Below are 10,141 nucleotides of genomic sequence, written 5' to 3' on the forward strand. Positions count from 1 at the left end.
TGGCAAAAAGATTCAATCTGTAACAGGAGAAACTGAAAGAAGGACTATCTCGATCTCTCTGGCTGCACCATCTCACCAGATGAGCGGACTGCTGGAGAGAGGGTCCTGCTGCCCACCCTTCCCCCAAACGTGGACGTTTGAAGGGAGGCAGGGCTGAGTCCCAGGCCCTCCCGGCCGGCCCCAGGCTGCTGCCACAGCGAGCGTTCCAGATGGGCAATGGCGCCCAGCTGGGCTGCTGCCAGGGAGTGAGGCGGGTGCCGGGGAGAGCCCTCGGCGACATGCTGCAGAACAAAGGCCGCACAGCACCTGCTGCTCATGCAGTACATGACCACCAGGGCCGGCTCGTGCAGGTGCCCGCAGCCAACCAGGCCACCTGAGCCCCCAGGGCTGCCACAGCCTCTGCCGTCATTTCCAGGTGGGGGCAGGGGCTCACGGCCTGCACAGCTCCTGGTTGGAGACAAGGGAAGTGAGGTCAGCAGTGGGCAGGCAGCTGAGTGGCTCTTTCTCAAGGGAGTACAAAGTACAAAGTTGGCACTGCCCAGCTGGCAGACGCAGAGGGGGCCAGGACCACTTAGAGGAAAGCCATAGGAAATAGGAGTAGCTACCACTTTACTGCACAGTTATCACATGCCTAGCAATGTGCAAAGCACTTTGCTTACGTTATTCTTGATCTAATTCACAAAGCTCCTTTGAAATCTGTGTTAACAGAAACCTATTTTGCAGATGGGAAAACCAAAGCTCACAAAGTGACTTAAGAAAGTCCACTCAGCTAGCAATTGGTAGACCTGGGATTCAAACCCAGTCCACTGGGCCCTTCTTTGTGGTCTCACTATGGTGAGTTGCCAAGATGGGGTCATCTCCAGGTTGTAGGGAGAGGAACCAAGATACCTGTGGCTCCCTCTTGACTGGAGCCTTGGACCACTGCTGCTCTGCCTTGGAAGGCTGAAACGCACAGATCCTGTGAGCCCCTGAGAATTCATATTTATTGCCCCCCACTCTCCCATCCCAGGATGAACCTTGGGATTCTCCACTGCCCTCAAGAGACTACATTCAGCTGCCAGGAAGTCTTTCTCTGTGTCCTTCTTGGGTTTCTTCTGTCGCCCTGACCTCATCTCTCCTTGTGGAATGGGTCCGATGGGTTTTCTCCCACCATTTTCCTCTCCTCATCTCCCAGCCCTAAAGTGCATAACAGAATCCAGAGCTTAAAGGGTTAACTGGACGAAGGGGTGTTATCTCTAGCTCAGGGCATTCCCTTTGCAAGGTGATCCCTGCTCAGATCTTAAGTTACCTCCTACCCCAGCCAGCACATCTGCTGCTGGCTCTGCGGACCTGGTCTCTATGGAGAGGGGCGGGCATCACCGGGGAGAAAACACTTGACAGCTGGCCTTGGGCACAGGGTGCTGCGCTCCCAGGACTGCCCTCTTCCCCCCCTCCCACCAGCCCCTCATCCCCACTTTCCTTTCTGACAAGGAGGCTCCCGCTTTCTGCTGTATGAACCCGGAATGCTTCTAGGTACACGTACACTGCCGGTCTGGGCACACACGTGGTTCTGCAGGGTTATTCACAGAGGACCAAAGCCCACACGTGCACCCCTTTTTAAATGCCCTGCATATGTCGCCTTTCTCCCCGGATGATATCCTCCCCCAGTACTCATGCAGGAAGCAAAGATTCCTAATTAGTAGCTGAAAACCTATCTCCCATGGCCCCTCCCAGCTGTTCAGAGATCATGAGAAGCCGTGGGGCAAGTCAGGCCCTAGTTAACACCAGCTTCCAGTGCTGTTCTGTCGGCCAGGGAGACAGGAGGCTGACGAGGGTGGAAGGCTTCTCCAGGTGAGCATCTCCCCGTGAGGATGCAGAGGCCCAGTCAAAAGCCAAGGTCAGAGCAGAAAGAGACAGCACTGTCCCAGCTTCCCACCCAAAGGACCCAGCAGCTCATCTCAGAAGGGGCTGGCTAAGGGCAAATCCGAAGTCTCTCCAAAGTCACCCTCACTGGCACTCTGACACAAACATGGGCATTGTCCAGGCCACTCACAAAGTCCTAGTGGGAAAGCCCTAAGAAACCAGTTATACGTGAATATACATTTGGTACATGGTGATGGCCTCAGTCCTATGGTGACTCACAGATACCAGTGCACACACCTCCTGTCCTAGTCCCCATGGGTCTGCACGTGCACAGTGATTTGTAGATAACCAACACAAACACACAAAGCCCTGCACACGGCTGTGCAGACACCCACTCTACACTGAAGGTAAGACTACATGCAGATGGTCAGGAATGTTATACGCTGAGGCCCACGGCTGGCTAATGTCCATTTTAGCCTGGCACACTGACCAACATTCGAAGTTAAAAAAAAAAAAAAATCAGCAGAACAGGTGAATATACAGACACCCTCTCTGTCTGTGCCTCCTGTAGGTAGGAGCCATTTAATTTGCCAGGTTAACCAGGAAAGATACAATCGGGAAAATCGAAGGTACATTCACACCTCCCTTGGGTGTTTTGTTTGTGCCGAACAATGAACATTAGTCAGCTGCTAGACAATGGCGGTATCGTAGACAGAGCAACTGGGGCCGAGCCTCTGTCCCCTGGGCCTGGCCTTCTTGCTTAGCCATCAGCACTAGGGTGCTTGCTGGCAACCATCCTGGCAGCATACAGCTGTGTCCTGGGTCAGGCAGTGGCCAAGGAACTGGATTCACTGTGCAAAGCTGAGTAGCTGAGAAGGGAGCTGATATCAGAGTGAACAATGCATCATGGCTCTTTGAGCCGCAGACGTGCAGGTTCAGAGATACCTTCTAGTCCACTCAGCCGGGGTGCCGGGCCCAAGCTCTGCAATATCTCCTCCTCCCTTCCAGCCTTGACTATTAGGCCTCGAATCGGATTCTGAGACATGCTCCACAGTGCTGCCTCCAAAACGGACCCTGCGATTCCCCTTTACATACGCTGCAAACCCAGGCCAGCAGAATCGGTTTTGCTGTAACATCCTGCCCAGCCAGCCCAAGCACACCACTGTTTGTGAGAAATGGGAGAAAGGAAAATAAGCCAAGAGCCCTGACACTCCGAGTTTTAAAGGAAACTACCATGGCAGCGAGCTCTGCACAGACTGCAGAGAAGGGGTGTGCTGTAGCCCAACAGGTCTTCCGAGGGTGTGCATGACACCTGGGGTGTGTGTTCTCTTTCCAGACAAAAGGTTTGGGGAAGCCAATTAGGGAGGGTGTGGTGTAGGTGGGACACCAGCCCAGTGTACCTATTGCTAAGGCAGGTTCTCTGCCTCCTCCCCCAGGCGCCTCCTGTCCATCTTTGGGATGCAGCCCCTGTCGCCCCTGCCCTTCTCCTCTGAGTTAACGGTAGGAACCACAGATTGTCAATTCAGAGGCTTGTGGGCCTTCACTGCCCTGACTGGTAAAGTCTGTGTTGTCGAAAATACACTTCTGTGTTTACACTTCAATAGCCAGATTTGGAGGGTTCTGAAGTCAGGGGGCCATCACACACACCAGGCGCTCCCACCCCCCAATTCTCCCCAGCGGGCTCCTCTCCTCATCCCTCCATGCTCCCTGCCACAGCCCAGGAGAACCCAGAAAAGAGCATCCGGCTGTCAAGTCCCCAGAGAGAAGCAGCAGCAGCGGGCAATCAGGAGGGAGCTGGCGGGTGGAGGAAAGTGGGGCATGGGCAGGCAACTTCTGGGCCTACCAGCCTCTGCCCAAGGGTCAGATGGGCACTACCATATTGACCTGCCTCCCTTCACAGAGGCACCAGGGGCACAGGCACTGGGTAGAGGAGCTGGTGAGTCCAGGAACTCTGGCTGCCGCTGATGCCACCGAGCCACAGCAACCAATCACTCCAGGAGCTTTACTAAGTGCCGTCCGAGCTGTGGTCCCTTCTCTGCATCCCACTCCCTCCATCTGGACTTTTTGCGGGGGGAGTGTCCACACTTGAGCCAGGTGAGAGTGTCACCTCCCTGCCCCCACTTCCTGAGGAGGGTGGAGCAGGGCAGGCCTCCAGCCCCCCAAAGAAGGAATTACCCACTATGCATTACCAAGCTGGGGGAAGAGAAAACGAAAAGAGGGGGAAATGGGGGTGAGTAGATCCTCCCCCCCAACCTGCCCCCTCTTTGTCCACCCAGGATCAGGTTAACCCCTAGTGTGCCAGACCAACTAGAGCCCCCAAGAAAGCTCTTCTCTTGCTGGGTTCCAGCTTTAGACACTGTGTAACTGAAGGGTTCCCAGAAGCCCAAACTGGGGGGGGGGGGGGGGGTGGGGGGGAGGGTCAGACAGGTACTAGATCCCTAGCTTCTGCTATCTCCTGCCTGCTTGCCAGGGGGTGCCGTGGGAGAGGAAGGCCTCCCCATCTCACCGTGACCACCCTCTGGGGAGGGACTCTGTCAAGCCGCCTTAAAATGGGCAGTGACACCCGTGTGCCCTGCAATTCCCCCTCCCCCAGCACCTAGCAGAGCAGCACCCACAGGCTGCAGGGTTGGGGGCACCATGGGCCAGCTTGGCTCCTACAAACTGCTTTGGACGCCATGGGCCACTCAGTGAGATGCACGGAGTCCTGGCAGTGAGCTGGTCCAGAGGGGTAGAGAAGTGAATGAGGCCAGGTTTCGTCCTTCCAGGAGTGCACTCCAGCCCCCCAAGTCAGCAGCCAGGCTGGCCCCGCGATCACAAACTGCCCCTCGAGTCTGCGGAATCGAAGGTGTTGCCGACCGGTCGCTGCCAGGGTGCCTGCGATCTAATATTCTCACCCCACGCAGAGCTGTTGTCTCTGTACTCTGACCCCTTATTCTACCACCCTCAGGCCAGGACCACGTGTTCCAACCTAGCCCCCACCCTCTCCCCAAAACCCCAATCCAGCTGGGCCGGAGGTCGTCTCAGGTTTCTTCCCAGAGGGCTGGGTGCACCCTCACCCCCACCCGGACCCGTGTCGGCGTGGCCAGCCACCGTGCGAGGCGGGCAGCTTCCCCAGGGACACAAGGGGTTAAATCCAGGCGAGGGGACTCGGTCGGATTTGCCTCCTAAACGCATTTTCCAGTTCATTCCCCAGCACAATACGGCCGGCCGGCCGGTCCCAGCCTCCGCCCCCACCCCACCCCACCCGTCAGAGGGGCCACCGCGGGCCACCCCAGGGTCGGCGTCGGGTTAACCCCTCGGCGGCCGGCATCTCGAGGGAGGACACGCGGGGCACTCTCAGGAAAGTGGGTCGTGCAGCCACCTGGCTGGCACGAAGCCCGCGGAGCCTCCTCCGGGGACAGCCCTCCGAACTGGGAGTAGAGTCCCGAGGCGAAGCCCAGCCTCACGCCAGGCCGGGAGACTGCGACCCCGTGCTCACCCTCCGGGAGAGGAACCGCAGGTGAGCGGAGCGCCGCCTGTGCCGCAGGAGCGGGCTCTCCACTCCCGCCGTGGGGCGACGAGGGCGGGAGCGGCCCGAGCGCCCGGACCGTCTGGCCAAGGGGCCGGCGAACGCAACGCAGACCCCTGCCATCCTCCAAACCCACAGCCCACCAGCTCCGAGACTGACGCCCTCCCCCTGGGGCTGATGTCTCTTACCCCGCGATGGTGATTATGGTGATTATTTTGCATTTATGTAACATGCAGTGTTTCCAAACTGCTTCCCGAGCTGAGAGCTGGTTATTAAATAAATAGAACGCTATTACATATTATTATTTTTGTGAAAAACTGAGCGGGGAAAGTGCTTTCTTGCTACATAGAGACGTGCATCCGACTGCTTCCCTGCAGGGCAGGCTCTTCGGCTTCCTAACCTCTCTTTCTCAGCCGACCCCCGCCCCCTTACCTAAGCCGTGACCTAACTTTTCTGGCTCCTTTCACTCCCTACAACCCAGACGTGCCTGCCATCCAGCTCCCAGCCCCGGGGAGGCACTGGATGAAAAAAAAAAAAAAAAAAAAAGGCATAGGCGCAACGCGCTTACCTGGGAGGAAGAATGCGGTCAAGCCGAGAGCGAGTCCCCACCAGCGTCCAGCGGCGCCCGCAAGCCCCATCCGAGCCATCGGGGGCCGGGGCTCCGGCGAGAGCGGCCGCGAGGAGAGCGCTCCTCGCGCTCCAGAAACCAGCCCGGAAGACGAAGGTAGATCACTGCCGGCCGGCGGGCGCTCCGAGGATCCAGGTCAGCCGCAGCCGTCGGCCGGGGCGGGGTGGGCTGGGTGCGATCGGCGCGGCCGCAATCCGGGCCCCGGGCCGCCGCCGGCTCAGAGGCTCGGCAGATGCCCGCTGCAAGTTGCACGAGTCATGCCCCCTTCTCCTCCTCCGCTCTCCTCCCCGCGCCGGTCCCCGCCCTCTTCTTCCACGCAGAGCCGGGCTGAGGAGAGGGACCCACCCCCGGCGCGCCTGGCCGCCCGGCTGCGCGGCGCGGGCTCCCGGCCCCCCGCGAGCTCACACCCTCCCGCTCGGCTCCAACTTGCAGGCGTCCATGGCCGGCCGTCCTCCGAGGGTGGCGGGACGAGCCCAGGCGGCGGGCGGGCGGCGCGGTGGGCTCGGGGCCCAGGCGGCGGGCGCGGGGCTCGGCGGCCAGCTGCCCGGCGGCTCGGGCGCTGCGGCTCCGCGCGAGGAGGTCGAGCCGGGGGCTCCGCGCGTCCCCGCCGCGCCGCCGCCGCTCACTCCGCCCGGTCCCGGCGATCCGCAACAATGTGGAGCTGCCCGGGCGCCGAGTCCGCCGCGCTCGCTCCTCTCCCTCTCTTTCTCTCACTCGCCCCGCTCCAGCCTCTCACCCGCTCTCCCCGTGATGTCAGACCAGGGGGAGGGGTTAGCGTTAACCCCGTCGTGGCTCCGACGCGCGGCCCGCGACCGGCCCCGGCCTCCGCCCGACCGCTCACACCTTCCGGCCCGCGGCAGAGGCGGATCCCGAGCGGGGGCCGTGGGGTCCGGCTCAGGCCCGCTGGCTCGGGAGATGCTCTTCTGGTCGCCTTTCGGGCCGGGAGAGGGCTGGAGGGCCGGCCGCCCTCCTCTGTCGCTGACAAAGGGAGGCAGTGACCCCTAGCGGCCGGCGTCGGGGGAGAAGCCTCTGGGTGGGGGTGGAGTTAAGATGGGGAGGGCAGTGGAGGAGCGAGCGTGCAGTATGGAGAATACTGGATCTAGCCATGTCCGAGCTGAAAGGGCTTCTGGAGGCCCTCTACGCCAACCCTGGCCCCATTTTACAGATGAGGAAACAAAGGCCCAAAGAAGGGGAAGGCGACTCGCCTAGGAGCACAAGGGCAGAGAGTGGCAGAGCTCGGACTGGAACCCAGTAGCGGGAGCTCCCTCTCTGCTGAATGGAAAGACAGCTATGCGGGGACCGACCGGAAGCGGCCGGAGAAGTGGGCGGTGGGCCTTAGCGGGTGAGATGGGGCCACCGAGGTTTCTGGTCTTTTCTAATCCCCGCTCCCTTCGGGGGTTCCTTTTCGGAAAACTGAAGCCCCCTCTTCTCTCCGAATAGAGCGTGAACCCGAGCTCTGCTCCCTTCGCCCTCACCTTTGTTGTGAGTGATTTGTGGGATTCCCGCGAAAGTGACCCATCCAGCCAGTGTCGGCGGCCGAGCAGGCACTCTCCCCTCAGTCCTGATCACCAGCCACCACATCCGGGTGTGGTCGGCTTCCTGCCAAGGCGGCTGGGCCCTCTGGGTCCTTGGCAGCCCGAAGCCTGTCCTCTGCTCCTTCCCTCTGGACCTCGTACCGCTCCAGAATGTCTCCTCCAGAATGAGGCAGACAGACAGACGGGGTTTCCCATAAAGAGAACCCAGTCCTCCCCAGACGCCTGACAAGACAATGCTCCCTTTGCCCATTGCTGCCCTTTGCCCAGCTGGCAGGTGCGGAGGGGAAGTGGCCTGTTCCTGATAAAGTAAGTTGGAGCAGGAGGAGCATGAGGATGGGCAGGAGGGCACCACTTTCCCACTCTTTGGGATCTGGGGAGGGAGAGGGGCGAGACTCTCCGTTTTTCTCTGAAGTGATCTAATTCGACATTCACATGAATACTCACACACTCAAGTATACATCTTCTACATTTGACAAATGTAACCGGGCTTTCTTTGTACCAAACGCTGTGCCAGGCTTGGGGATACAGAGACATCATCGTTACCCTAAAGGCACTCATTCTAGTTGGGGGGCAGGGAGGAAGACAACCACAGAAACGGATGTTGGGAACAAGCGCTTAATATGTGGTGTGTCCCAGAGATGCCCACACAGGATTTGGTGGGTCTGGGAGAAAGTGCCCAGTTCAGCCTCTGGGTAGCAGAGAGGGGGCCACTGGCTGAGTCATCTGTCAGACAAAGGCCTGTGCTGGAGGGGGAGGCATTAAGGGGACTGGATTTCAGGTGGCCCGGGTCAGCTGAGGAGAGGCACAAAGACCAGCAACAGCCGACTGAACAGGGCCCACAAACGGCTGGTTGTGGCCTGAGCCTAAGATTGGGGAAGGGAGAGGCCTGCAGATGGTGAATGCCGGGTTGGGTAGCCACCAGGACGGCTTTACGCTGGGGAATGCCTTGTGATAGCCCCGTCTGGCAGCCAGGCACCTCCTCTCTGGCCCTCAGTACTTCAATGGCCAGGGCTGAGTTGGGTTCATCGCTCTGGTCTCAGACTCTGCCTGGCATATTTTAGGAGCCGATTGGATGGGTCTGAGGGGGCAATTCCAGATAGACCAATGCCCGCTAGTTCCCTGCTCATGTCCTCCCACCTCTCCACCCTAGATAAGGCTTCTTTGATCTTCTGCTCTGAAATGGGCTTCCAGAAAGGTTGTGTCTTGGGCTGGCACAGCAGCCTGGGGATGGGTTAGTGGAGAAGATAGAGCCACGTATGGTCACTCACTCACCATCTTTAAACAAGCTCCTAAAACATGCAAACCACCAACATGGGTGTCAGGCAAGGGGTATATGTGTTTGTGTGTATGTGTTTGTCGTGGGTTGCAGGAGACAGAAAAAGGAGCCAGAGAGAGAGCAAAGGAAAATAAGACAGAACTTGTTTACTCAGAAAGACGAGTCACTCAACAAATGTCTTTTTGAGTACCTCCTGTGCTAGCTACTGAGCATACAAAAGTGAGCAACAGCCAAGACCCTACTCACATAACTATATTATAGGATGGAAGCTGTCCACTGCCAAAGAGAGCCAAAAATGCTGGCATCTTTTGAGTGAGTGCTTCTCATTGTGGAGAGCAGGAGAGGCTTCTGGAGGAGGTGGCATCTGACCGAGCTCTGAAGGGTGGATCAGATTTGGACGAAGGGAGGCCAAGGAGAGACTTTCGGTGGAGGGAACAGCTTGTACAACAAGGACATGGAGGTGGCAGAGGTCGGGGCCTGTGCGGGAACAGCAGGCGGTCTGGTTTGTTCTGCATTGTGGGGATGTGTAAGAGAAAGGGACAGGTAAGTACAGCCTGGTGGCAAAAGGTCTGGAAGGTTTCCCTCCATGGCGGAAAGAAGCAAGGGCCGGATCATCGGGAGACGAGGCTCTGCTCCCTGCTCTTAAGCTGGAAGCCCAGGAGCCATTCCTGCTGCTTCTCTCTTCTCCAACCAGCATGTCCCAATTCAAAAGCAAACGCTGGTGATTCTGCCTCCAATATATGTCTTAAGTCTAATGACCTTGCTCCATTTTTACTGTTATCACCCTTGTCCTTGCACTCATGATTTCTGCCTGATCCTTGCCATATCCTCTGACAGTATGGCCAGCGCACACTGAGGGGAGGGAGTAAAACGTAATGGTCAAGCACACGGGATTCTGGTGCTAGACTGCCTGGATTGGGATCCTTAAACCCCAGCTCTGCCACTCAGTAGCTGTGTGTTCTTGGGCAAGTGACTTAACTTCTCTGTGCTCAGGTTCCTCATCTGTAAAAGGAGGGGAAATAATAGCACCTATCTCATGGAGCTGTTTTGAGGATTAAATTCATTAAACACATTAAGTGCTTGGAAAGTTGCCTGGTGTACAGGAAGCATGTTTAAGTGTTAGTCATCGTTATTACTGTACTCTCTCTCCCTACATCCAGTTTTGCTCCGCTCTGCCATTGTGCCAGAGGGATATATGTACTTTTAAAACTTTTTACTTGGAAACAGTTTCAGATTTACAGAAGAGTTGCAAAGAGGGTACAGAGTTTCCATATGTCCTTCATGCACCTTCCCCTAATGTTAATGTCTCATATAACCTTGGTACGTTTGTCAAAATGAAGAAATCAGAATTG

At 57.8% G+C, this 10,141-nt stretch overlaps 1 protein-coding gene across 1 annotated transcript in view; it reads right to left on the reverse strand.

Annotated features, from left to right (window-relative positions):
- Positions 1-6,769, reverse strand: part of NECTIN1 (nectin cell adhesion molecule 1) — a 66,541-nt gene extending 59,772 nt beyond the window's left edge. The window contains exon 1 of the mRNA XM_046684899.1: positions 5,919-6,769. Coding sequence (XP_046540855.1) covers positions 5,919-5,997 — 79 coding nt within the window. The 5' untranslated portion in view covers positions 5,998-6,769. The remainder of the gene's footprint in view (positions 1-5,918) is intronic.
- Positions 6,770-10,141: the final 3,372 nt, after the last annotated feature.

The sequence above is a fragment of the Equus quagga genome, chromosome 14 (genome assembly GCF_021613505.1).
Source record: "Equus quagga isolate Etosha38 chromosome 14, UCLA_HA_Equagga_1.0, whole genome shotgun sequence".
Classification (NCBI taxonomy): domain Eukaryota; kingdom Metazoa; phylum Chordata; class Mammalia; order Perissodactyla; family Equidae; genus Equus; species Equus quagga.